The sequence below is a fragment of the Diadema antillarum genome, unplaced genomic scaffold (genome assembly GCF_040938485.1).
Source record: "Diadema antillarum isolate AM-2024a unplaced genomic scaffold, OU_Dant_1.0 seq00000766_RagTag, whole genome shotgun sequence".
Taxonomy (NCBI): Eukaryota; Metazoa; Echinodermata; class Echinoidea; order Diadematoida; family Diadematidae; genus Diadema; species Diadema antillarum.
This window is the reverse complement of record NW_027271656.1, coordinates 880330-908124: the sequence shown is the minus strand read 5'-3', so window position 1 is coordinate 908124 and position 27795 is coordinate 880330. Positions and strand designations below refer to the sequence as shown.

Here is a 27795-nt window from a genome sequence, read left to right as displayed (position 1 = left end):
ATGGAGGGCTCATTCACGAGTGCCATCAGCTTAACAATTACTGCCTTAGAAATAGCAGGAGAATCTGTCATTGCCGGTGAGATGAATCAATGGAAATATGTGATTCTCTTAGTCCGAAATGTTATTATTCGTGTGGTACAACCAGGCCTCCGCTTATACCATACGATGTGCAAGTATGATGGCATGAGTACACTTAACTCCTCCGGGGCGCTCCTTGTACACAGTTATGCTTTGCGTTCGGGCTGGTCGCAGTTAGAGTACACTGTAAATTTACTGTAAGATTCTATTATCATGGCTATAATACTATTAATAGAGTCTAGATCTAGATCTAGATCTAGATCTGGGGACCGTTTCATGAAACTTTTTGTCAGTGATTTACACTGACAACTGTCAAAAGCTACTGAAATCCTTGCGTCTGATTGGCTGATAGCAAATTTGTCGGTGAAAACCTCCGACGAACTCGTTGATGGAACGCCCCCCAGGTCGGCAGTCAGGAATTGTGCATTTGATGGTATGGCATATGAATTATCGACCGTCAACACCTGCTCTATACTCTAGCATGTGTTTCTTTAAATTTACCTGTTTTTTGGTGTTTCAAAATCTAAAGCAAAGAGGCCAGGAGCTCATCCATTATGGACATCATTCATAGAATGGTCAGAGGAGCTGAACCCCAGGAATATGAGCCCCAGCCAGGAATATGCCAGGATATGATGCTATCCTAATATTCCTGCCCTATTTTGGTGAGCTAGTCTAAGGGCTTGACAGTTGACAAACAGTCTTGGAGGCATTATATTGCTCAAAGTATGTGAAAATTATGTACACCCTTTTGAATTTTGTGACTGCGAAGGTAGAGTTCCTCTGTCATTTGCGGGTTGCCCATCCATCCTAGTACAGAAAGCCCTGCTTCCAGTCCAAAGGGTTCTCCAAAAGTCGCCTTCTACACGCTACATCCCAATTGCCACAAATAAAAAACCTGTTCTGCTACAAGAACTCATTCATACCAAGGACCATCATATAGTTAGCCTGACCAGACGCTGTGCTTTGCACAGCGTCTCTGTGCGCCAGCACAGCAACACTTGTGTACAGTGACAGGGCTGTGTATAGATATCACGGAGTAGAACGCACTGCCATCGGCAGTCACCAACACTACTAGTAGCAAGGATACTTTTAAAACAGCAGCCCTTCACTACATCCAAGAGTAAAGCAGCTAGCTTCTTAGAACTTCTGTCTCCACGCTATCAACATCAGTGTACCCCCTGTCTGGTTGGCCCTCGCATAGGGATGCTGGACAGTATCTGAGGAGAAGAAGAAGAACCTAGACTATGAATTGGAATTTTTTTTAATTAGAGAGTTGTCATTTTATTTTAAATTAAGATTAACATACACACCCCCACAAAAAACCCAAAAACCAATTCGAAAAATGTAACATTGTTATTTTTGCACAGGAGGATATCAATTCCCTACATGTTGCAGAACAGAGCTTTACATGCCAAACATGATCATGCAGATTGTCTATGTTGACTTTCTATATTCACATTTACATAGCATTCTTGCATGAAGAATGTACATAAAGTTGTCATACGTAAACGCACCATTCATGTACATGCACCAGTGAGTGAGTCAACTCCTTGCTCTGTGGCATCAGGTCAGATTATGCGATGATGTATATGCCTCCTTTGTGATCGATGTCCGAAAAAGTGAATATTGAGAGATAAGAATTGTGCATTTACACCACAGCACATATGTCCAGATGCACAATATTTCGTTGTATTGATAGAAATGCTACCTGACAACTGTCTCTTCTTCATAGTATTTCTTTCCTATCGTTCTTATTTGCGAACAGGTGAAGGGCCTTACCTCCATGTTTATGACATATCATCACTACAGTCCTCCCGCAGTAGCCTGAAAGTACTCTCCCACCAAGTCATCCATGGCATCAGGAGATGTAAGCTGATCAAGAAATTTTCTTCGGTAGACACTTGAAATCTTGAAATGACCTACATGATAAGACATTGAGCCATGAAACAGGCACTGGAGGTGATTCAAACAGAATGCCTTTCTCATAGTGTCAGCCTAATCAGGGAAACACAACAGTGGTCTCTGTAGACAGATGGTCTCTTCAGACAGGCTGTCAGTTAACATGATTTTGTCATGTCATGAATGTGCGACTTTACACGCATGTCTGCTCTTTTATGAATGATCTGAAAATTCAAAAGACAAAATACCGGTAATGAATGCAAAAAGTTGTCCATCTTTTGTTTTTTTCCCTAAACTATTTTTGTCTTTGTTTGTCTTCTCACTGCAGGCAAGGAAAACATATTTGCCATATTTGGACACAAGGCACTAGGTATTGTTGAAATAGATTTCCAGAACAAGAACAGGTGAGAGGAAGGAGACCTTTCTAATTTGTAAAGATTCCAGATCCATGATTATCAAACTTTGATAATCATGGATCTGGAATCTTCACAAATTGATTTTACATTCCTATTGGTATTTACAGACCTTTGTCAGTCACTGTCAGTAAGTTGCTTTGGGATAAAACTACATACATGAGGGCACAGCATTATCTACCCCACACTAACATGAATCAAGTACCTGTAACAGATCTCATAGTCTTCTCAGGTAAGACAAATTCAAATTTACATTTAGCATGTTTTTCTCTTCTTCTGTTTATGTTTTTATTGTATTTTGTTTAATTATTTTCTTTTGCTTTGCCCTGTGCAGTGTATCCATTGTGTCTGAAGTTTATGAAGTGTCAGACTGGATATGGGATGTTTGCTGGCTTTGTTTTGATGAGGATGCTCAGCTGGGAACCACTGGTCCTGACCCTCTTCTATCCCCAGAATGCTCTCAGAAGGAGAGGAGGAGATCATCATCAGAGACCCTTATCAAAGGCTCTGCTGTTGCCGTAGCAACTGCCCACAATGCAGTGCTCCTATGGCATGTGGATGGTAGGCATGTCAGCAAGATAGTTCACTGCCAGGAAAACTGCATTTTGTATCCTTTCCAAAAAGATGTGCAAGAATTTTTTTCACCATTTCACAAAGATTCACTTAACATGTGACATTATACTTCCAGCTGCCTAAAATTAACCCCTGATGCATCATCAACATTAATTTCAACTACTGAGTAGTAAGGCAAGGTCAGTAGTCAAAATTTGAAGGTCAACCGCTAAGAATGTGATAGTAACACTTTATGGAATATATATATATTTTTTCAAATAATATGATATACCGATTAGATTCGAACATACCAGTACTAAAGATTAGGGTCAATTGTTTGTGTGGTAATGTTTGAGTACTTTTGCACTAATCAAAGAAATGTCAGATTGATGTGAAGCCATTACCCTTTCTACTTATATCTAATTTGCAGTTGACTGATTCTAGATTGAGCAAATCTGTGGAAGGTCCAGGTTATCAAATTGTCTGCGTCAAATTCTGAATATTCATTGGGGATGGTGTTTTGATCAAGTATCAAAGAGAATTTGAGTGCTTGCATTTGTGACAATGTCATGTGAAGGACAGTGTAGTATTTACCAACTCTTGTAAAGTGCTTGACTTGAGTAATACATGGCATGGTATCTATAAGCTTACAAGGAGGTCAGCTTTGATGTGGAATGATGCAGTGCTACTTACTTATGCATACTTCACATAGTGTTGTTAGAGGATGCATAACATGAGGTTATCTGTGATCCACTCCAGTAGAAATCATGCCCCTTTTCTTTTGTTTCCTCAACTTTGCGTAAATCAGAAACCAACTTTTCCTGAATTTGTGAATCCAGATACAGTGCAAGATTTATCGGTCAGACGTGGTCTAGCCTGGTCTTGGCTGCAGGCACAGTCTTCAACCAGGTGGTCCTTTGGCGACCCTGTGGCCCAGTAGACGACTCTGGCCGAGTCATTGTTGACCATCGTCTGGAAGGCCATCAGGTAAAAATTACCTTAAGGGAGAAGGGGAAAGTTATAATAATAATGATAATAAAGGACATTTATATTGCGCAGCTACTATAATAATATACTCTACTGCGCATTACAAAATAACATACAGTGTACATTATAATTCAAACATAACATACAGTGTACATTACTTCAAGAGATGACTTTTTAACCTGACCTTAAACTCATTAATTGTAGCTGCTTGCCTTACAAACAAAGGGAGATTATTCCATAGTTTTGGTGCAGCATACAAAAATGCCTTGTCACCAAGAGTAACTTTTGTGTTTGGATACTCATTGACTGCCTAATTTTGATTTGTTGTACCATGACCGTAATTATATTGATCTGTTGGTTTGCTATGTCATCCATTCCCTTTCTGTGTAATACCTTCATTGCAGCAGCAGCAACAACAACAACAACAACAACAACAACAACAACAAAATATGCCCTACTACACTGAAATTTACTCAATTACATACTAGTAATTATGCCCTCAGTTGTAATTGCACGGATTACTGTAAAACAAGGAATCTCGCGTGTATATTAATTTTGCGAATTTTGTGAGAGCCAAGATTGGCAATATTAGAGTGCACGCAAAGGCTCTTCTCTACATTATATGCATTGAATGCCAGAGGCACTTGGTGGAAATTTCATGCCATGAAAAAGGCCGTCGGCTCCAATTTGCAAAAATTTCATGCTGCCAAAATATGTTTTACGGTAACACTGTGTTTCACTGTGTACATTGAAATACATGAGTAACAGAGAGTGATGAACTACAAGCTCGACTGTGCAAAATTAATTCTATGTTACAATTTTTGTCAGCTAATATCCCTTAACCATGCCTAACTGTAACTTCTGTTGGATTCTACAGGGCGTGATATTTGACATCACATACAATCATGAGCTGCAAATTTTGACCACAGTATCAGATGACCGCAGCATACGACTTTGGCCTTACAGGTGTCCAACCACACCATTGGATGACCAGCCATGCAAGGCCCAACTTGAACTGTATGGACACAGTGCCAGGGTTTGGCGAGCAAAGACACTGGCAGATAGGATAGTTAGCATTGGAGAGGTGAGTTTTCTCGACTAGTGTCCTCACAAAGAGCTAGGCTGAACTGATCTAGAATTATTTAATAGAACAGGGGATGGGGGTTTAACAGAAAAAGATCAACTTTTTATGTGATGCTGTTGGCAACTGTATGGTTAGCAAAGCATCAATATGTTGACTGATAGAAATTGTGCTTTTCTATTTCAATACGTTGTTTCCTTCCTCGCTATTCAATACTTTCACTGGATTATCCTTTAAATCTTAACTATGCTGCAGCCAATCATAACACAGTGAAGATATTTGTAAAATAAATCTGTGAATTCAAAGGAAATGTCTTTTGAAATATCTCATTTACATTGTACTTGGCATGTTCCTGGGTAATTGCTTTTGATTTGAGCTATGGTATTTTACTGTATTCCAGTGTATTCAAAGATTTTTGTTATAATGACCATGTCTGAAATTATAGGAGAGGTAAACACTGTATCAACTTCTTTCTGTATCTGTTTGTTTATTGTGGTGAAGACTTCTTTGACATATGCAGATCAGTGGCAACAAAACGTGACGATGCCATTTGAGGTTAGCAGTCTGTCTGTGTTGGAAAATATCTACATAGTGATCACACATCATCATAGCTACACGGCTTAAATGATAAGTCGATATTGATAACAATAGGAGTGTCCGTTTCAGAAAAAAAAAAGTGTACTCTTATATGTATGGAACTACCTTTAATATTGATATTAAGTCTTGCTTACAGTTTTGACATAGTAAAGGTGTTAATGAAGGCTGTGATTATTTTTTTAAAAATCATATTCTTGTAGGACGCCATGTGCTGTATCTGGGACATGAATGGAAGAATCATCAAGAAAATAAAGAGTCATAAGGTTTGTATGAAAGCCCAAGAACACTTATTTGCTCCTAAACTTGCAAAGAATATATTAAATGTTCTTTTGTGTTGTTGGATAGAATGATTGAGTAACAACTGAGGTGTTCACTCTTAAGCAGATCTTTAGTTTTAATTAGTAAGTTTGAATATGTGTTCAGTGGACTTTTATGAACTCTATGAAGATTAGTTACTATTGTTGGTCTTCATGATAATGATATGATGAGTCAATGATGATTATGATGATGATGATTATAATCATCATCATCGTTGTTACATGTTTCTTTGTGCATTCTAATTATTTGCAAATAATATGCAACTTTCAAGTCATCAACATGATTTTTTTCATGAAAGAGGTATATATGTGTATTCCACATTAGGCTCATTCATGTGTACAGTGTTTTTCTTGTAGGTTACGTGATGATTGCCAGATAACTGAAATGGGGCATCTGAATTGTTTGTGTAGAGTGCAGGAGAATGGAATGTGAGTAGTTTGACAGTCTACGTAAACAATTTCTTTCATATTCATGTTCAAAACCAAGAGACATACATGTATTTTGTAGCTATTACATATCAAACATTGCTTGAAATCATTCTTGATATCAATGTTCTGCATAATCGTTCTTTCTAACATTAGGGGAAGAGTATTTGGAGTCTCGCTGTTAGTGATGATGGATCATATGTTGTAAGTATATTAATGCTTTCATTTTTAGTCACTTTTTGTCACTCTGGTAATGGTTGAAGCCATATGTGTGATTTAAGTTTCCTTGTTTGACTCGCTGAATGCCTGCTGAAAATCTGAAAGGGCATGTGGTAAAAGGTCACAGCTGAGGGGAAAAGGTTTACACATTGTCATTCATATGATCATGTAGGAAACCCAACAAAATTCTAGATACTTTTATTAACAATTATGTTGGGATAGGTCACAGCGTGGTGAAAAGCTTACAAACGGCCATTCATGTGATGGTGTTGGCAATTTGATAAAATTCTGACTCCTTTTATGAACAGTTATAGTTAAACTGTGATAAAACATTTGTTCAATTTTACAGTGGATTTGATGAAATTGAGAGGGTCAAAGTTTATTTCTAAAATTTTGTGTGATTGCAGGTTGTACTGTTGTGATGCAATTTATTGGTACATTGTATCATATCATGCTTTTTAAAGAGTTAGTGGTCATAGTAAAGTTCTTTGGTTTATTCATGAGACATATCAATTTACGGTAGATCGACTAGAACAAACTATGAATAAATAAAAGACAGATTATTACATACTTGTATAAAGGATGCCACAAGATATTACATTTGTTCACCCAGGCCACAGGTGGTGGGGATAGAAGCATCAGACTATGGCCTTTGAAGACAAAACAATCTCAGCCTTCTGGTGAGTTCCTCTCTTTTCATTTGTTTTTATTTATTTTTTTGTCACCACACCACAGCTACTGGTAATAACAGCGTACTACATTTTTACAGATAGTGTGCACCAGTACTAATGCCCTTGTCGCAAAACATTCATCATTTGCTATTTATGAGTCATCACAAAATCAGAAATATAATGGTTGTGAAATGAAAGTCATAAACCATAACAATATAAATGCTGTTCTCTGTTTCATGATCACAAAAAACTTGTTTGCAAGATGGATGGGATTGATAATGTAGAATTTTTTGTCATATTCTGAACTCAATTTGGGCTCTTCTGAATAAACATATTTCAAACATATTGTATCTGTCAATTTGCCATTGTGCCAATCATATGAAGCAGTCATAGTCTCTCATTCATATAGATCTTTACTGTAAACCCAGAAATTTTCATGTGCATAAAACTTTTGCGAGGAGCCAAGATTTGCAAACGTAAAATGCACATGAAAGATTTTGTCTACATGCTGCACTGAATGCCAGTCACCAATTTGCAAAGTTTCACGCTGCGAATGTTTCTAGGTGTACGGTACTAGTGAAGATTAAAACCTGTGTACTTGTGTTATTTCATTACCTTTTAGATGGACTGTATATATCATGTCGACATGAGGGTAATTATTCCTCTTTTTCTGAATATTTCCAGCTAACTGTGCTATTGAGACAATCGAGATTCAAACGCAAGGAAAGCATCTTGCAGAAAATCCTGGTTACCATGGCAATGGCCGTCCCTCCGAATCGGAGCTCATCCCGAGGAAGGTTGTCATCACGTCAGACAAACAGCTCCTAGTGATGACACAGGGAGGGTAAGCATCGTGGTCATTGAGGACATCATTGGAATATATGTTTCTCCATGGTGGTATCAGACGTACCACTTTAAATCTCACATATAGAGACTTACACCCACAAGCTTCTTTCGGTGACTGTATATTTTTATGATGGTTGTGTATTTCAAAATGGAATTTAACATTTTCTTACAAAACAATAAAAAAGGATGCAAATTCAAATATTTTCATTCTTGTCTGTGTGAATGTTTTGTCCTGAATTAGAGACTGACTCTTAGAAGTGACTTTCATTTATATGAGTATAATTTTTTATACCTTTTTCCATATGTGTATCATCATTACCTTCATCATGTTTTGTTTTGTTTTGGGGTTGTTGTTTTTTTTTCGCTAGTGTCAGATAAGCATACTTGAAACTTTACAGAAGACATAATCATATACAATTGTAAGCATGGATACAGCAAAATATAAACCAGAAGCATGTCGCCATACTAACCCATTTATTGAATAATAGTGCATAATTTGTTTGATGCGGATTAGTACACACTGACTTCGTCACGCCTTCAGAACCTTCATGTCCCCAAGCACTCATCTCCAAACTTGTCAAGCATTTTCATCAGCATTCTGTAATCTATCCAAACCTGACCTACCAGTAGTTGTAGATATTAAAGCAAGCCCACTCAGGTGAAGCCAATATGTGCCTCAGTCCAACAGGAAGGCCATGGTGACACAATAGGGATTAGAGGGATTAGGTACTGTATACGCTATATATTTCGCGGGGGTTTCATTTTCGCGAATTTCGTGAGTCGGGAGCTATTCGCGAAATTAACAACATGCGAAAATATTACCTTCCAATATGAATCCCTTGCCTTGATGATACGAACATTTCAGTACTAGAATACCATGTCACGGTTTACCGAACAGACCATACTGGCTAAGCTTGTTTACGCACGTCCACGTCTACTTATACGAATACTGTAGAGAGCCAATCCATTATCGCAAGGGGACCACTCATCAGAAATCTAGTGCGATGGACTTAACCACTTCAAAAATGTTGAATTCTAACTTACTAGTTCGCAGAGTTTGGCAAGTCTTTTTCATGCAGTGTATAACTAGTATCATTCTTATATGCTAGTAAGTTGAAAATTCACACTTTCTTTGCCACTTCATATTTTCTCGGGTCCCCCAATCGCGAATTTAACCACTCGCGAAAATGTGTGACAGCGGCAATTCGCGAAAATTTATGTACGCGAAAATTATAGCGTATACAGTAATCTCTTTTCATTGACAATTGGTCTCCAGACATCTGTGCCAATTGGTGCCGAAAGCTCTCCAGCATGTGTGCCAATCAGCTCACAAAGCAGAGTAAGGAGTTAGAAAAAATGTGATGTAATGACACAATAGGTGCAGTCAGACTGGCAAAGGATTGAGAAGTTTAACCCGTTGAGGACGAGTCCCGAGCATACTTGGGCCAAGGTCTATTGGAAATGCGTGTTGTAGCAAAATCAAACCGTCCTCATCGGGTTAAGATCGTAGTCTTTAAGATCTTGAAGTTTTGCCAGTGTGACCGCAAACTTCCTGCGAAACCTCTTGTGAAACTTCCCTCTCCAACTAGGGATATATCCCCAGCCCTGTCAAACTTCTTGATCTTTTTCCTGTCTGACCACATCTATTGAGAGTGTTTACATTGTGACATTATGTGCTTTAATATTCTTTCCATACATATACAAGGTTGTGACATGAAACTTTCTTATAGAAAATGATAATAATTCCAGAAAGTATGAAGGTAAGATTGTATTGTTATGTTTTGTAGTTACATCTGTAGCTGGTCAAACTCCACTACTGCTTGGAGGTTGGTAATGCATGATGAAGAATACCAAGGATACAACGTCATGGCTGCTGCACCCTCTACTCCACTGGTTGCCATCGGTAACATCCAAGGATCCATCAAGGTCATTCGGTTTGGTAGGTACCCTAGACCCACTCTCATTGCACAATATTGTGACATCAAACATTGTCATACTCATGCTGTCCGTTCACACTGTAATGAAATATGCTGATGTTTTAAATATTGCAATGTTTTGCCCCTTTAAAGCTCGTTTTATTGGATAATTTGCATTCTGCTGCACAACCAACAACTATAGCTATGGCAAAACATTACAAAAGGTTTTGCCCTGGTGAGGAATCCAAGCCTTGAATAATGTTATGCAACAAATATAAAAATTTTTGTGAAAGATATAGGTAGGGAGCCACAATTACTGCCTTTGGGAATTTCACATAAGTGGAGGATGAGCTTTCTCAATGCTACCCCTTCCCTTTCATGAAATAAAGAACAAACTTTTTAATAGCTCAGGTCTTGTTTATCTCTTTGTTACCTTTATGTAAATTTGTGATTTGTGCCACGACTTTCTGCAAGGCCAAAAACTTCTTTGAATCACTTAAACAAAGCTTTGTACCTACTCCTTCCAGGTTCTCAGGATACACCAACAACTGAGATTGAGACCAGCACCAATGGGATGAAAGTCATGAGTGTTACCTGGGCAACAGATAAAGATCTGATGTCCTCCGGCATGGATGGATGCCTGGTAAATTAATGTCATTTCCACTAGAGAGTGGCTGTGAATTATTACCATAATGCAACCCGTGATGTGATCTTACAATTTAAAGATGCTGGCCTGCTCATTGACAACACAAGCAGAATCTATCATATGGAGAAGGAGGCAGAAAGTTGAAGGTGAAATTGATCCTCAACTGCAGTCGAACCATTTGTTTTTAGTTGGCTGGCTGAAAAGTCATTGGAGAGACAGATTGTCCAATCCTTCCAAACACACATGAGACAAAGTGCTTGTTTGAAGATATTTGATGCAAAAAAGTTTTCTGACTTACAGCATTAACATTAAGTTATGCAAGCCATTTAGTAATAAACTCGCATGTCAATCCTTTCCTATTATCATCTCTCACAAGAATGAAGCAAAGACGGCAATGTAATGATTAGATATGAAGAGAAGTATTACATTTGTATCTGGCTGCACACTATAATCTGACCATCTGTATTTTTCTTTTTCCACTGCAGACTTGGTGGAAGGTTTCCGCATTGGCTTCTCTTGCCATGATTCCCCATGCACAGTTCACCTTGCCTCCTTGTCGTCAGCGCTGGGCAACCTGTGCTGTTGTGCTGGATGACGACAGAGTGGTCTGCGGCGACAGGAGAGGCTCAGTGCATCTTTACAAGTGCAACCCCAGTGAGGTAGTTGAGATTATTATTTAAGAAGCAGCTACGGTTTTGTGCCGAATGGGTTGTTTAAGTGAGTTGTAAGCCCATGACATGTGCTGTGTGTTCCTTGTCAAGTCATATCTGTCCATACTGTTACTTACCACAAGAATTGAATTTTTCCCCATATTTTGTCACCATAAGTTAGATTTTATATCATAATTCTTCAAATGGTTTCAACCACAGACATTTAACATATACAGTAATGCAGATATTATTTCTCCTTTTTTTTCAACAATTTTTTGAATAAGTTTTGAAATCTCAACCAGCACATTTTTCTTTGTAATTCATTTATTTATCATTATTATTCTTTTTTTTCATTTGTTGTAGTGTCATTGTTGTTGTTGTTTTCTGCACAAATATGTACCCCATGGGTATCATTCTAAAAGGGGTTTCACACCGAATTGTATGCAATATTGTAGTCAGAACACTTTTGAAGTGATAGATGCAATAATTGCTATTTGCAGGTAGTAGGACCAGTGAGTTCCCTGCCAGGGCTCCATGGAAAGTCTGGGACGTCATCCATCTGTCTCCATGAAGGGTTACTGTACAGCACGGGAAGAGACGGAACTTACTGCCAGATCAGCATTGCCGACAGCGGGGAGCTCAGACTGCAGAATACATATAAGGTTGACTACTGTGTCATGGATTACGCTATTTAATCAGCTTGTTTTCTTTCCTTCTCGTTCTCAACCGCTAAACTATCATTCCCAAAATGGTACCAAAGGCATCATTTTTTTTTTCAAATTGCTTATCTATTTTATTCTTTATTATTATTTCTTTTTTCTTTTTTTTTGGGGGGGGGGGGGAGGAGATCATCCAGGTTTATGTGAATGTCTAAACATAGAACTTCCACCACGCACATATCCATTCTTCCAGATAAAGTGAAGCATTTTGAGATCAAGATCATTGCAATTAAAGTCAAAGGTCACTGTGGAATTGCAAAATTTTATTTGAACATGAAATAACTCTAGGAGAATGCCACAAATTTCTGTGTATCCCAGTGATTTAAGGTAATCAATCTTGAAATATGATTTGTCCGATTCAATTTTAGGGTTTGCTGTCTCAGAGGTTGGGGATCAAAAATCAAAATGAAGCTCTGCTTATATGCATATCCTCAATCAATGGCTATTGGCCAAATGCATTTTATCAAATTTTGTTAAGAAACTGCTTTGTATTAAGCCAGTGGACTGTTGTAATATAATGGTTGATCCTTGCAAGCAAACAAATTATCAGTCATCTTTTCTGTTGATTTCTCAAGGTGTACAAAGGATTTGACTGGCTTGAGAAACTAATCTTCACAGATGAAGGAGATATTCTAGTACTTGGCTTTCATTCTGTAAGTACTGTATGTGCAGGCCACGAACAACCTTGAAGGTTATTTCTTCTATTCATTCTCATCTTCATGTTCCATATTGTGTTTTGATGGCAGAATTTTACAGGGTGTGTGACTGATGTTTTTGTCATCTGTCCTGTGCAGATCTGGCCTTATTTTCACCTTCCACACCTTTTCCGTCAGGGGAGAGCTAAACATATATACCGGAGAAAACATCAATTTGTGACACTAAATTGTTCTGTGCATGGCAGAATGTTGTTAACATGCTTCCCTGCATGTGGAACAGGGGCCGATCCAGGAATTCGTAAAGAGGGGGTGCCTTTACAAAATTAAGAGGGGGGGGGGGGGGGGGGAGTGCATGCACCCTCATTTTTCTTTTTATTTCTTTTGTTTTAACAAAAAATGCTAGGATCCGCCGCTGTGAAAGAATGTTGTTAACCTTATGCTCACTCCCACAGCCTAGCGACAATCTGCCATGCACACGACAAAATATCTACGTTTCATTTGGCGATTTTATGCAGTGTTGCTTGTTCAATTTCCTTTTGTTCTTTTTTTTTTTGTTAATTTACCACAGCTGTCACAATTTCCATCAATTAACAGGCATGAATATATTACACTGCTTCATCTTCCAATGCAACAGCAGTGCACTCCTGCAATGTATGTAAACATCATATAAATGCCCTAAGCATGTTTGAAACACTGTACAGTAGTAGTTATATCAGAAGAAGTTCTGATATTCACTGGGCTATTGAATGCCATGAGAAGTGATTCACTACATCAGATTTATGATAACCTTTGCTACTCTTATTTGATTCATCACAAACCTACAGAGCAGTTCTTATGACCTCTGACACAGACCTTGTTCTGTGATACAAATTTTGTTTTGTTTTTGACAGCCTTCTCTTTAGAAATGAGTTCTCTGTTAAGCCACCGTTAATGAACTCAATGCAACTTGAGTTTCTTGTCTCATCTGGTGTTGGTATAAACAATTGAATGACTACGTAAGTAATCAGTGAGACATGTTGTGTTTGTGCTTCAGGAATCATTCTGGTTTATAATATTTAACTCTTTCATGGTTATTTGATGAAAGGGTAATAAATATTTAAAATGTTTAAGGTTAAAGGGATGGTGTAGTAGTGATGGCGATGAGGATTGGACTTTTAACCTTTTACAAGATACCAAGAAACCACTCATAAAATGATACAGAGAATACCATTTTAAGAGGAATTCAAACTTTATTTGATGAAAATCACTTTTTGAATGGCTGAGACATCAAAAAGCAAAGTAAAACAAAGTGGTTGTAATAAAAAATGGGTCCCACCTTTTCTTAGGATTGCGTTGTTTTGGAAATCTCAGCCTTTTCAAAATCAATTTTCATCAAATGAATGTTGAATCTCTCTTGGAATTACATGCTCTTTCATATTTCATGGGAGGTATCTCATTGTCTCACCATAAAGTGTTAGAAACCTGAAATTAGATCTCAATTAAAACTATGCGATCCCTTTAACATGTCTTGGTAATGTCTGTCTTCCTCTTCTTGAGGTGAACTTTGTGATATGGAGCACCAGCAGCAATGAGGCCCTCCTCCGTGTGGACTGCGGAGGAGGGCACAGAGCTTGGGACTTTGGTCTCCTTGACGACCAGACTGCGACGTTTGCCTGCATCAAAATGAAGCAGCTCCTCCTCAGCCGCGTGCCTTCCTCAGCCTGGCAGAAGCAGAAACTTCTTAAGGTTTGTGTCTTCCCAGTTAGGAACATTGCGGTTGAATGGATGGGGAATTTTTATCACTTAACCTGTTGACTACAGTTTGATTTTGCTACAACAGGCATTTCCCATAGCACGTGCCCGAGTATACTCGGGACTAGTCCTTAACGGGTTAAGAAGTCTCGAGCTGAAATACAGTGAGCTCAATTTAGCCCACTTGATGTGAGATATTTCTTATAGTGATAGATTGTAGCATGTGATTTGTAGTCACATTGAGCCACATCCCATATTAAAGAGCAAAAATGATTTTAGTCATAATAAGTCTTACAGACTTGAGACGATAGTGTCAGTATTATCTGTTTATTTTTATGGAGACATCTGTAGTAAATAAATCACACGTGCAGATATCAAGAGGGTTTCAAGAGAGGGCTACAAATTCTAAACCTGATTGACTAGAGTTGGCATACATTGTTAATGTACATTTACTCTCGTTCTATGCTTAGGCTATCATTTCGTCATTCATCGTAGATTGTTTCGTTCCAGATATTGTTTTGATTGAAATGGAGAAAGTGAATAGACTTGAGCTACATTGTCTGGCATTGTGTACTTTGATGATGGTGTACAGTTTATGCAGGGCTCGACACTAACTTTATTTTTCGATGGCCCGATGGGGCCACCATAATCCTCAATTTCAAATTTTTGGTGGCCCGAGAGAAAAATTTGGTGGCCCGAAAAAAAAAAAAACATTGATAAAAGTCAATTTTTTTTTAATAAGCCGCACACTCACTGCATGCATTTATGCATTTCCGGCGCAAAAAGTTACGAATTTATTGACACACTTTTCAAAAAAATTTGGTGGCCCGAGGTGGGCCACCAAATTTGCCCTTTTCTGAAATTTGGTGGCCCGACTTTCATTTTTGGTGGCCCCGGGCCACCGGGCCACCGTTAGTGTCGAGCCCTGGTTTATGTATAACACTTTACAAATGCCTGTGTGAGAACTTATATACCGGTAGTCAAATGATAAAAGTATCGAAGAATAGAATCATTTCTATTCTTTATCATTTTGCAGAATGACGTCCATGGGAGAGAAATAACTTGTATTAAATTCTTGAAAACAGTCTGTTTTGCAGGTAAGCAACTGAGTCACCAGTGATGTTGTATGCTCTGTGATTTAATCTTTGTATGCCGCTGTTTAAAGCCCCTGTGTACCACATTATTCTGAGACTGTAACGCCTAAACGCTTTTGGAAAACATTTTGTGTTTCAAAGACAGTAAAGGAAGAAGTCTTTTATGGACCTCTCCTCAGAGTTTTTGCATGTATCAGGTAAACATGTTCATATACAGAGACATATACATGCACACATAATACAACTACTTTTTATATCATTCAATGTATACTTGTAGATGCACTGCTAGAGCAGTACTGTGGTATGTGAAATGAAGTTTATGGATTGTTGTCTTTCATATGCGTTTTTTTTTTTTGCCTTAATTGCAGCTGTCAGGTTATGCCTTCATTCCTTGTAAAATTCTGGCAGTTCTGTCTTGTTCATTTTGATCGGTGAAAGTGTTATTTTGTTGATGCATATATCTGTGTGTTTCACCTAATTGATTTCTTTTCATACCTATAACCAGTAACTTTTTCTGTCTGCCTTGTGTGTATGTGTGTATACAGGTGAGAGCTATCACATCTGTGCTACTGGGAGTGAAGATACTAAAGTCAACATCATAGCTTTCACAAGTATCCTTTCAATGAACAGCGGCATTGTTTAAACATCTAGCCCTTGACTGTCAACATGAGGAATGCCCCTCCAGTGTTTCTCTCATTGATTTTTTTTTTTAAATAATAATTTCATCTGCTCACTTAGGTATACACACATTTTACCAGATCAAACCTTAAACCTGCATTTGAATCTCAAGTGTGCTATATCTATTAATGATTACCTACCGAACAAACAATCATGCCCACTTATGTATGGTTTGTGCACATAACTGGTACTTGATTTCAGTTTCTAACTTGAACAATAAAAAGGAAACAGTGCTTACAGTACAAAATTCTCTTACTTAGATGTAATTATCTGTCGTTGCTCAAAAGGTGTCAATGAACACTTGGGTAGTGAATGACCAAGGAAAACTTCTCCCTGAAATTAACCCTTCATGTGCCCAGGTACTTACATTTTTCATCAGCAATCAATAATCCCTCCAAACTTAGCCTAGTTGTAAAGTTAGCAAGCCCACTCTGGTGTAGCAGCGTGCCTCAGTCCAACAGGAAGGCCAAGGTGACACAATAGTGATCAACAGGCAAATTAGATAATCTGTATAAGTACAGCATTTGTAATGCGCCTTCGATCTAGTATCCTATTCTGAGGCGCAGAGGGACGTAATTATGAAAAGAATAGCATACATCATAGTCATAATTGTACATAAGAAGGTTGAAAAAGAAGAAAGAGATAGGTAGAGATATACACACCAATGAACAATTCGTTGAAAATTCAATCGAAACAAGATGCGAACATATGTGATTTCAAAAGCTTTTTAAATGTTTCAATGGTCTCTGCTGATCGGATCCTCAGTGGAAGAGCGTTCCAGAGAGATGGGGCTGCAGAAACAAAGGCTTTTTCTCCGAGAGTCGAGATTGTTCTTTTAACTGTTAATTGTTTACTATTACATGAACGGAGATTTCTGCCAGGGACGTATTCTGAAACAAGGTTTTGCAAATATTTTGGAGCTGAAGAATGTACTGCTTTCCATGTATGAATAAGAATTTTAAACTCTATCCTCTTGGATACTGGTAGCCAGTGAAGATTTTTTAGAACTGGGGTAATGCTGGAGAAGCGAGATGTTCCACTGAGGACCCAAGCAGCAGAGTTCTGAGCACGCTGTAGTTTGGCCAGTTGGTAAGATGAAGCCTTGAACAATAATGCATTTCCATAATCAATACGAGACAAAACATACGAATGAATAACAGAGGCTGCAACTTTGTTTGATAAGGATTTTCTGATACTGTATTCATTGACGGTTAGTTCCCAGATATCTCTGCCAAATGGTAAACAAAGCTCAGTCCAGTGTGCTGCAAATTGGTAAATGAAGCACAGTATAAGGTTAACAAAATGAAAACTTGAAAAAGTATATGCCATTTTTCTCAGGAAAGAATTTTTGATATCCTTGACTTGTAATTCAGCGCCACATCAAGTTCCCAACAGTGACCCACAAGTCCCTGCGACACTGGGCGAGTCACAAGTCCTCCATTGTTTGCATGCACACGTGTCTAGTGTGAGGGCGCTAGCCACCTGTCAGTCACGTTGGTCCAAGGGTGACAGCCTCCTACTCTTCTCGGTTGGCGGAAGATTCACCATCAACTGTTGGCAAGTCAAATTCAGTCAGCAGGTGAGAGTATAAAAAAGTAAATCTTTATAGATCAGAAAGGGACATTCTGCCCTTGATACCATTTAAATTCATCAGTAATATTTTACAAAAATACAGCACTATCTGGTATTGACATTTCTTTGTGGACTTTGCCGTGTCACAAACCGGATCTCTCAGTTATTTGCAGAAAGTGAGGAAGACCTAAATGGACAAGCTGCATTGAGTTCTTGTGATTTGAAGGATTAACGAAAGCCCTTTATACTGGGTGTCCCAAAAAAAGTGGAACGGTGAATTTTTAGTACCTTGCGGTCTAAAAGTTATATATCTTTTGACATCATTAGAAAGAACATCTTCTGCAGAAGACAATGATACAAAAATCATTAAATTTGGTTCAGTATTTTTTATTCTACGCCAATTTCTGAAAATGCAGTCATTGCCAAATTTCACCGGATTTTTGCGACTTGTGAGAAAATAATTTGAGTGCCATACGCGATCCATATGGGGAATATTGTGTAAGCTCGGTGATCCACGTCAACAAAAGATACAGCTTTCACATTGGGCACGGGCCAGGAAAAAAAATGTGTGTGTGTGTGTGTGTGCGCGCCCAATATGAAAGGTCAATTCCACGGAAAGGTTGCATTTTATAAAAATCAAACTATTCAGTATAGATGATTAATGAAGCTTAATTAGATGATCTGGTATTGTTTACTCCAAGTAGCCTTTCACAACGGATATTTTGATCCCTCATTTGTGAACATCGGTGAACGTGGAGTGGAGTTATGTCCGAAAAACCATCATTTTTCATGAAAATTGCCAATTTTTGCAGAATTTATGTATCATTTCTGATACACTATTATGACCATAATACAGCTTGTGTAATTCTCAGATGGCTTATTTTCTGAATGTTCTTTGGTCATAGATTGGTTTTATGATGTTCTAGAACTTGTTCCGGCATCAGTAAATATTATTCTCTCAATCTCAAAATGTGGTAGTTGATAGCGTCCCGTAAGTCACGTTTTTGTGTCCCATCAGTCACACTGGTTTTCCCTATCCTGCTACTGTACCAATGAGTAGATATTCATACCACTTGGCTCAGGGTAAGCACCAACCCTTTGCTACATTCAGGAAAGAAAATATCTTTCCAGAGACTCTGTGTGTAAGAATATTTCAGAACTTACTTTCCCATGTGAAAAACGGTGGTCCTCAAATGTCCCATAAGTCACGACAGCAATTTTTCGTTGCTGTACGTAATGCAATGATACTTTTCTAACTAAGTATGGTGTTTTCATAAACTGTGATATGATGGATCTAACCATGAACTGAGAAAAATGCATTTGATGCAACTATTTTCTCAAAATACTGGTTTGAAATTGCCGAAAAATGTCACTTTGTCCCATAAGTCACAATGGAATTGACCGAAAGCGTTATCTTTTGTTGACATGGATCAACGAGCTTACACAAATCACCGTATGGAACGCGTGTCGCACCCAAATTATTATCTCATAAGTCGCAAAAATTTGAAAATTACTGCATTTACAGAAATTGGCGTAGAATAAAAAGCACTGAACCAAATTTAATGATTTTGGTATCATGGTCTTCTGCGGAAGATGCTCTTTCTGATGATGTCAAAAAATGTATCACTTTTAGAACGCAAGGTACTAAAAATCCACCGTTTCGCTTTTTTTGGGACACCCGGTATAACACCTGAAGAGATCCTTGTCATTTGATGTTGTTGTTTGGCAATGATAATTTGGCCCATTTCACTATGACATCATCATCCGTGCAACTGTGACTCTATTTACCATGCAATTTTGGATCCATATGATTTTCTCCATTGCACGCTCGCTGAGAGCCGGGCACACTACTGTACACGTGTAAAACGCTTGCATTTGCAGTGTGTGTATGCGACAGCGCGCTAATGTAAAGTGCTCAGTGAGCACTCTCGCGATCTCAGATTCTCTCTTGTGTCTAAATTAATAAACATCAAATTACGTGGATCTATTTTAGGCGTTATATAAAAGAAATAATGTTTTTCATTTGTGCAATGGACAGAATATTTCATTCGGTGAAAGATGAAATGTTTGATCCATTCAACTCGGCTGCGCCTCGTTGAATGGATCATTTCATCTATCACCTCATGAAATATTCTGTCCATTGCACTCATAAACATTCATTATTTGTATACTATTGCGAGCTTTGGACACAGTTATAGTGACTGAAAGAATGCATGTATTCTTTGCAGGAGCCGAGGACATTGAGGCAAGTCTGCTCGCTCCATCACCTCACCTCACATTCTTCGCTGATCTCGGCCAGATCCCGAAAGAGGGCGCAGCGCAAGGATGCAGCGCTCGATCCAGAGACAAGGTTCATGGCGGTGACTGTCTGGAGGGAGGACGTCTTCGGTTATCCGAGAGGAGGAAGAGGAGGAGGAGGAGATGATGATGGAGAGGAGAGCGTCGTCATGGTTGCAGTCGCCAGCTCAGATGCATTGCTCCGGTGAGAGGATTGTAGATGTAGTCACTTTCCTCTCAGCCCAAACTATCTGCTTCCAACTTCCATTCTGTGCACAGTGTGCATCATCCCTCCACACAGCTGTCGAGTCTCAATGTAGAATCATTAACTTTCTTGTACAAGTTGCAAATTTGTTTGTTTGTTTGTTTGTTTTATTTAAACATGGGTTAAAATACTTGCACTCAGCCATTGGGCTGTTTTTCAGCAAGTCTGTATGATACAGAAAAATACGTAGTGGTACAATGAACATATAAGATAATACATACACAATTGCTTCATCAAATTCATAATTTAGCCTTGATGTACATTATGGTGTCATATTTGTAGCAGTTGATTGACTATGTTTGTATTTTATTGGATATCTATCACTCAGATACTGTTTACGCTATATATTAAGCAATGGAGTCAAAAGGGACCTGAGCTTTCGATCCCAGCAGAATCGTTGTTGGAGACAAAATGACAAACAGGCAGGGAAAGCAATCATATATAAGGACTACACAAAACAAGAACAGCCATGGGAGGGCTAGGGACACAGAACAAAGAAAACAAAAAGGAAAACAGGCTGGGAAAGCAATCTCATTAAAGGACTACGCACAACAAGTTCAGTCAAGGGAGAGCTAGGGACACAGAACAAAGAAAACAAATGGGAAGGGTTGGAGGTCATGGGCAAGGAGCCCAACAAGTGTAAAAGGGAGGGGGATTAAAGCAGGAGGGTGGACAGACAAAAGGCAGAGGAGGGTCAGTGATGATCCCGGGGACCATGGGGGCAACTTGTGAAGGATAAGGATGAATAGGGAGGCAAAGTCAAACAAGATAAGGAGCAACAGAGGGATAAAGAAAGGAAAAGAGTGAAATAGAAACAGCATGAGAAGGGGGGGGGGGTGATCAAGCAGCAAGCTCTAACCTGGTGTACCAAGACGGGGCAACGAAATGAAAGTGTGAGTCAACCAACAAATGCAAGTTACCAAACATATCAAAATATATAGAGAGGTAGTTTTTACTCTATACTTTGATATGTTTGGTAACTTTGGAAACTTGTGAAATATGTAGTGTATACAGTATTTGTTTTTTCTGATTATATGTTTTTGTTTTTGTTTTTGTTTTTATTTTTGTGAAGAGTTAGATGCTTGAGAAAGGTCTTTGACCGAAACCATGTCTCTTGACCTTCTGTCCAAAATACAGAAACACTAGTCTTAGTGATGCCATGGTAGATGTAGGCAAATATCTGTTACCTCTTCTGTGTAAATTGCACAGTAGAATGCAGGGAATGTGTGTTTGCGCATTGGTGATTTAATTTTACACAGAGAACAGTTCTGCTTGGGAAGTTTTTGCACAGTATCAGTTAATTGATGAAAATGATGTGATGTTTCACAAAAGAGTAGGAGGATTTCAAACTAAATGCTGAATGGAAAACATTTGATAGTCCGCAGCATTAGAGGCATGAGCAAAAAGTTATATAAATCTGCATTGCTGAAGGGGTTAAAACAAACAAAGTTTTGGAATTTGTTGATAGCATGTCCTATTATCTTCACGTACACCAGTTTTGCAATGAAAAACAAACATATCAGAATGACAATGGGGATCGTTTATAGTAATGGGTCTTGAGCCATTTTGAAAGGATTACAAGAGGTGCAATTGCTGTAAAGACATGCACACACCTTGTTAGCAAGTAGAAAGTCTGTGTCAGATCTGCAAGTTCACAAATATACACTTTGTCACAAAATTCTGTGCATGGCTGTGAACTATTATGGATGTGATGCTTATGTATTTTTTTTTTTTGATAGATAAAGTCTTTATTGAACGTTATTTTCTCAAACATTGTCACCTTGATCTTCTGTTGCCATTTAAGCCACATTATTGTGGATCCTTCAGCGAAATTCTGCAATTTCCACAGATTTTTAGGCCATGTATTACATAGGTTAACATGATCGAAGTAATAATGTGAAGAACAATAACTGGACTCTCTTCTATCATGTCAATGTATGTGTCAATTCAATGCCAAAAGATCCTCATTGTTTTCTCCATGAAGGGATCAACATGAACTTTGTCTTTTTTTATTTATCTCTCTTTTTTTTTTCATTGCGATAGGATTTTTGCATTCAAGGAAGGTGCAAACAAGATTGTACCTCTCTGCAGCAGTAACTTACACGACTGCTGTCTACTCAGCGTGACCTCAGTTGAGGTGACCTCTGACGAATCGGATAAATCCAGACGTGTCATCGGTAATAGAAGAACCCTGCTAAGTGGAGGTACTGATGGGAGAATTGCATTATGGGATATGAGAGGCGTCCACACTCTAGTGAAGGAACACATGGGACCGACTGGAAGCAGTGAAGAAGAGGAAGAGGAGAAGGAGGAAGAGGATGAGGAGGCAGAGGGAGATGGAGATGAACATATATCTGATGAGATTGAGCAAGATGCCGTGCTCGCAGACAGTGATGAAGCTGCTGAAATGTATGCAGCTGCAAGGACTTGTGGTTCAGATGCACTAGAACACAAAAAGAAAATAAGTACTACTGGGGAACCCCTCAGCACCACTAGTGAACAGCCCACGAGCACTAAGAGTGTAAGAAGTCTTTCAGATGACAGTAAAGTACTAGACCACAGGACAAGAGAATCTCTTTTAGATAATGATGTCACAGGATCTATGTCACTTCATGACATGAAGCAGGATTCAACCCTTTATGCACCATGTGCATGGATGCAGGATGCTCTGGACAGGCCACCTGGGAGTGATGTTGTTACTATGACAACCACATCCTATCCATCAAGCGATACCTGTAGTAGTGATTCAACGAACTCTGTCGATCAAACAGGATGTGGACACATACCTGCAACTCTACAAAGCAGTTCCCTGAAAGATGTTCTGCCATCAAGTTCTCCAAATGATGAACCAGAATCCAGAGAAAGTGATGATGTGGACCGCCAGAGAACTTTCCCTTTGAGTGAGACATCACCTGAAAGGGGCAGTGCTGCTCCCAAGCATCCCATGACTAGCAGACACCCGGGTAGCATTGTTGTGTCCTGGAAGGCACACCAATCTGGTGTCAATGCCGTGGCTGTAAGACAAGTTGGAGGTGAGATTTCTTTTGTGTGAAGCAAGTCTGACTTTATTTTAGCTCCCAAGCTATCAGTCATACACGCCAAATATGCAAAATTGAGTGACTTTTGCAATCTTGAAAACAGGTGGCTGTAATTTGACCAAGTGGGGGAAGGAAATTATACAATGTAGTTTGTACAAGTGTTGGTGGTGGTACCCTGTAGGGGGTTCCTATATATAGGGCATGACCCAAATAACCTGTACATGTATAACTAGCTTCCATTCTGTTTTACCCTTGTATCATCTTCTTGAAATCTAGTGGCAGGAATTTGACCAAACTTGGCCGGAATTATCAGTGGGGGAAGGGGTTCATACTTTTGTGATGATGTCCCTACAGAACCCCAAGGATAGGCCCAAGTGCCCAAAATGAGCAAAGTGTTAACTATTGAGCTTGCAGCAATTCCCACATCTCAAGATATTTGAAATGGTCTGCCCAAGGCAAGTGCCGTGAAGGGTAAGTGCTCGGGAGAGCGTTAGACCAACACGTCTCTTGCCCAGAGGTTGGTCCCAAATCCCAGCATCTTTGTCGTAACAAGTTTCTCTTGAAGTATACAGAGCCTTACAGTGCAATGTACATGTATAATAATGTTTGTATTTCAACAGCTGACTTGTGGCTGGTGGTGAGTGGTGGTGATGACAATGCATTGACAGTGAGCTTACTCAGACTTGGTATAGATGGTCATTCACTTCAGAGCTCTGTGCTTGATGTACATCATCTACACAGTGCACATGCTGCCCAAGTCACTGGTGTGTTTCCAAAATATTTCAACCGTTCAATTTTTTAAGCTCTTTTCGTTATAACTCAGCAATTTTATAAGCCTTTCTGTCTATCGCTCAATTTTCAGTTGTCATATTTTTTTTTATTGTCATCCTTTTATTCTCAAAGTCTTTTCTTATGTCAAACATTCAATTTGAAGAGTGTTTCTTTAGTCTACCAGTTAAGATGTAGCAGATTCCTTGATGAATATTTTACCATCTCTTCTTGGGTTGATATTTCATTCTCATAGCCTTTTGTTGTTGTTGTTTTTGTTTTAATACCCATATATCCTTAGACACCTTTGTCTACCATTCATTTCTCAAGAGTTTCTTGTTTTTTGCCATTCTGGTTTTGCTTTTCCATTGACAGTTCTCCAAGCTTTTCTGTTAACACTTCAAAGTCTCTATGGCACAATCCCTTCCATTCTCAGATCCTGTTTCTCCCAGGGATTCATAGCTTTGCCCCACCCTAACCCCTTTTCTCCCCGGTAGGCTGAATATTCGTTGATCCTTTGGGGATGATGCCTTTCTTTTGTTGCCCAGGTCTTTTGTTCATGCCTCAGGAGTTGGCCTTCTTGTCGGTGTCTGTGGACCAGAGACTGAATGGGTGGGAAGTACAACTTGGACAAGGTTTACAGACCATCCAGAGGGTGAGTCTTTATCTTTAATTCTGTTCTCTATTTTTACCTCCACCAAGGGAGGAGATTATGTTTTCGTTACCGTTGGTTTGTGTGTTTGTGTATTAGTTACTTTGTCTGTGTGCAAAATAACTCAAAAAGTAGTGAACGGATTTGGATGAAACTCGCAGGAAAGGTTGAGAATGACACAATTAACAAACGATTAACTTTTGGTAGTGATCCGAGAATTTTTGGGGAATTTATGAAGGATTTTTGATATTTTGGCAGGTAGGGTCAATGAACTTGGGAGTTCAGGCTGCACGTATTTGAGGTTTGCATGCGCGCACTAAAGTGTGTGCTTTAGTTTCTGCAAGGGCGAGGTGTGCCGTGCAGCTGAGGGTTTATGATGTAACAAAGGCTTGTATATTGGGAAATCGGGCGGCTTTCAGCACACAATGCTATAAGTACGTATGGGTGGAAATCATTGATCTGTGTGGAAGAACAAGATCAGTGGTGGAAATGAGCTGCATGCTTGGCGGAGGTCTGCGCTCTCAGAGTGCTTCTCTAGTTCTGTATGTTCTCTCTGCAAGAATCCTCTGGTAGGAAGCCAAGAAACTTTGCTAAATATTGCTGAAAATTCAGATTCTGACATCAGTTTACAATTGAGAATTATTATATCCTAACAGTCTCCGCCTGAATTTCATTGTCTATGAATGGTTTGAAATTTAAATGTTATTCTTTTCACTGAAGCATGTTAACATGGTGTTTTGAAAATAACTATGAAAACGTGATCTCCTGCACACTTAAATGCATCAAACTTCGAAGCCAAGATTAACACAATTTTAGAGTTTTTTGTTTTGTTTTGTTTTTGTTTTGTTAATACAAATGGCTAGCTACCTTACCCATTTATGTAGATTGTTTTTGGAAATAAGGTAGCATGAATTATACATCATTGCAAAGTGTGGTGTGAAGAGAATTTGCCAGTATAGCATTTGGAAGTAGTAAAATCAAGAATTTATAATGATGATGGATCACAATTAGTACATGCAATGACTTTCCCTTATTGTCTTTGCTTGCTGTAGGTCACTCTGAAGTCATGTCAGTTCATTCATGTTCCTGATGTGGCTGGTATGGATGCATGGCAAGACACGTGAGTCTATGTTAAATGTCAACAAAGCATTTTCCCTGATCAGTCAATGTAGAGCTAAGAACTCCACTTGATTCTGCAGGAGGCCTCCTGAAAATGTCAGTATCGCTTCATGATGCGTAGAAAAAAAAAATATTGCCATCTCCTTTAGGGGCAGATCCAGGAATTCTGTAAAAGGGGGAGGGGAGCCTTTACAATATCAAAAGGGGTACCCGTGCCCCCTCCATTTTTTATTTTTATTTCTGTTTTTCTTAAACAAAAATAACGGGGGCGCGTGAAGCTGTGAAGCTAATTGTCAAGACAATTAGACCAATTGGACAGTCCTCGAGAGGAGCCCTAGTTAATTGTGAGGATGTGCTGGTGTTGAAGAGACAAAGCCATTTTCTGTTTTCAGTACCCTCGCTTCCGATCTATTTTGAGAAATGCAGAGGTTGTTTATCATGATTATCCTCAGCATATTTTAGATCAGTAATAGGGCATGTACTCCACACAGATCCGATTTACATTGGATGGCACAACTGAAGAGGGTGGAAATAAGAAGGACACAGGCTTGACTGCTGTATGAGACAACATGAAACAAAGATACACAACCCAGAATCAAGTTTTTGCTCCAAGTGCATAGAATGGCATCCATTCCCATCATAATCCCAAGTATTCAATGAAATTTTTGAAAAGTTTAGATCGGACAATAAGCATTATTCTTTTCATTGGTTCTATGACATGTACACCTTTTTGTATGTGTGTGTGCATCTATCTCTCTCTCTATCTTTCTTTCTGGCTGTCTATCTATATGTCTGTCAATCTATATGTCTCTCTATCTATCTGTCTATCTACCTTTCTATCTACCTATCTATCTATCTATCTCTCCATCTACCCATCTAAGTATCTATCTATCTTTCTTTCTTTCTTTCTGACAGTCTATCTGTATGTCTGTCTGTCTGTCTGTCTATCTGTCTATCTACTTTTCTTTCTTTCTATCTACCTTTCTATCTATCTATCTTTCCATCTATCTATCTATCCATCTATCTGTCCATCTATCTATCTATGTATCTTTCTATCTACCTTTCTATCTATGACCCATCTACCCATCTACTCATCTATCTTTCTTTCTATCTATCTATCTATCTATCTATCTATCTCTCAATCTTTTTATCTATCTAACCATATATAAATTTCACGACATCATATTGACAGGTCAAGCAATGTGCACACAGTAGTATGCGGTCAAGGCCTCCAGCTGATGACCAGTCCAAGCAAGGAAACATCCAGGCATGGCAGGGAGGTTCTGCAGGACTTTCAACCTACATTCCAGAACAGATGACCATGAAGAGGAAACCAGCAGGGTTTCTCTCATCTCAGGGTTCATGAAGACAAGATTGAAGTGCTCATGTCTGAGATTCATGAGCAAAGCATTAGAAACATAACTTCAATGAAACTGGTGTTCTCGTATGATATGATAATGATTTAAATCAACTGAAAATATCCTAGACTTCAAAAATTATTTTCCCAGAGATACAGATACATAGGCAATATGGTAGCAGCTGCTGGACACACTGCATAAGTAGACCATAATACATGTATAAGTATGGTAGTTCTGATGGAGATGATGCTACATATTGTCACCACTGCCTACATAAAGGAGGCAGTGTTCTACGTAATGCTTCCAGCATGAAAAAAAACCCCCAAAAATGAGGATATGCCCAATATAACAAAAGACAGAAGAAGGTATATTGAAATATTGAAGTTATTGAATAGCAGGGCAAAAGATTTTTATGCCTCCGCCACGAAGTGGTGCCGGAGGCATTATGTTTTCGGGTTGTCCGTCCGTCCGTCCGTACGTCCGTCCGTACGTCCGTGCGTCCGTACGTGCGTCCGTACGTCCGTACGTACGTCCGTCCGCTTTCGTTTACGCGATAACTCGAGTAATATT

The 27795-nt window shown here is 38.9% G+C and overlaps 1 protein-coding gene across 1 annotated transcript; it reads left to right on the top strand.

Moving 5' to 3' along the window:
- Positions 1–27186, top strand: LOC139738721 (tRNA (34-2'-O)-methyltransferase regulator WDR6-like). The gene is made up of 25 exons (XM_071649358.1): positions 1–76; positions 1844–1945; positions 2306–2381; positions 2725–2997; positions 3782–3929; positions 4807–5013; positions 5808–5870; positions 6507–6554; positions 7183–7249; positions 7925–8084; positions 9874–10025; positions 10530–10645; positions 11134–11291; positions 11777–11960; positions 12593–12670; positions 14210–14398; positions 15441–15501; positions 16044–16109; positions 17550–17761; positions 19977–20230; positions 22334–23322; positions 23949–24014; positions 24645–24751; positions 25801–25868; positions 27060–27186. The coding sequence occupies exons 1-25, from the start codon at positions 1–3 to the stop codon at positions 27184–27186; spliced, it is 4047 nt and encodes a 1348-aa protein (XP_071505459.1).
- Positions 27187–27795: the final 609 nt, after the last annotated feature.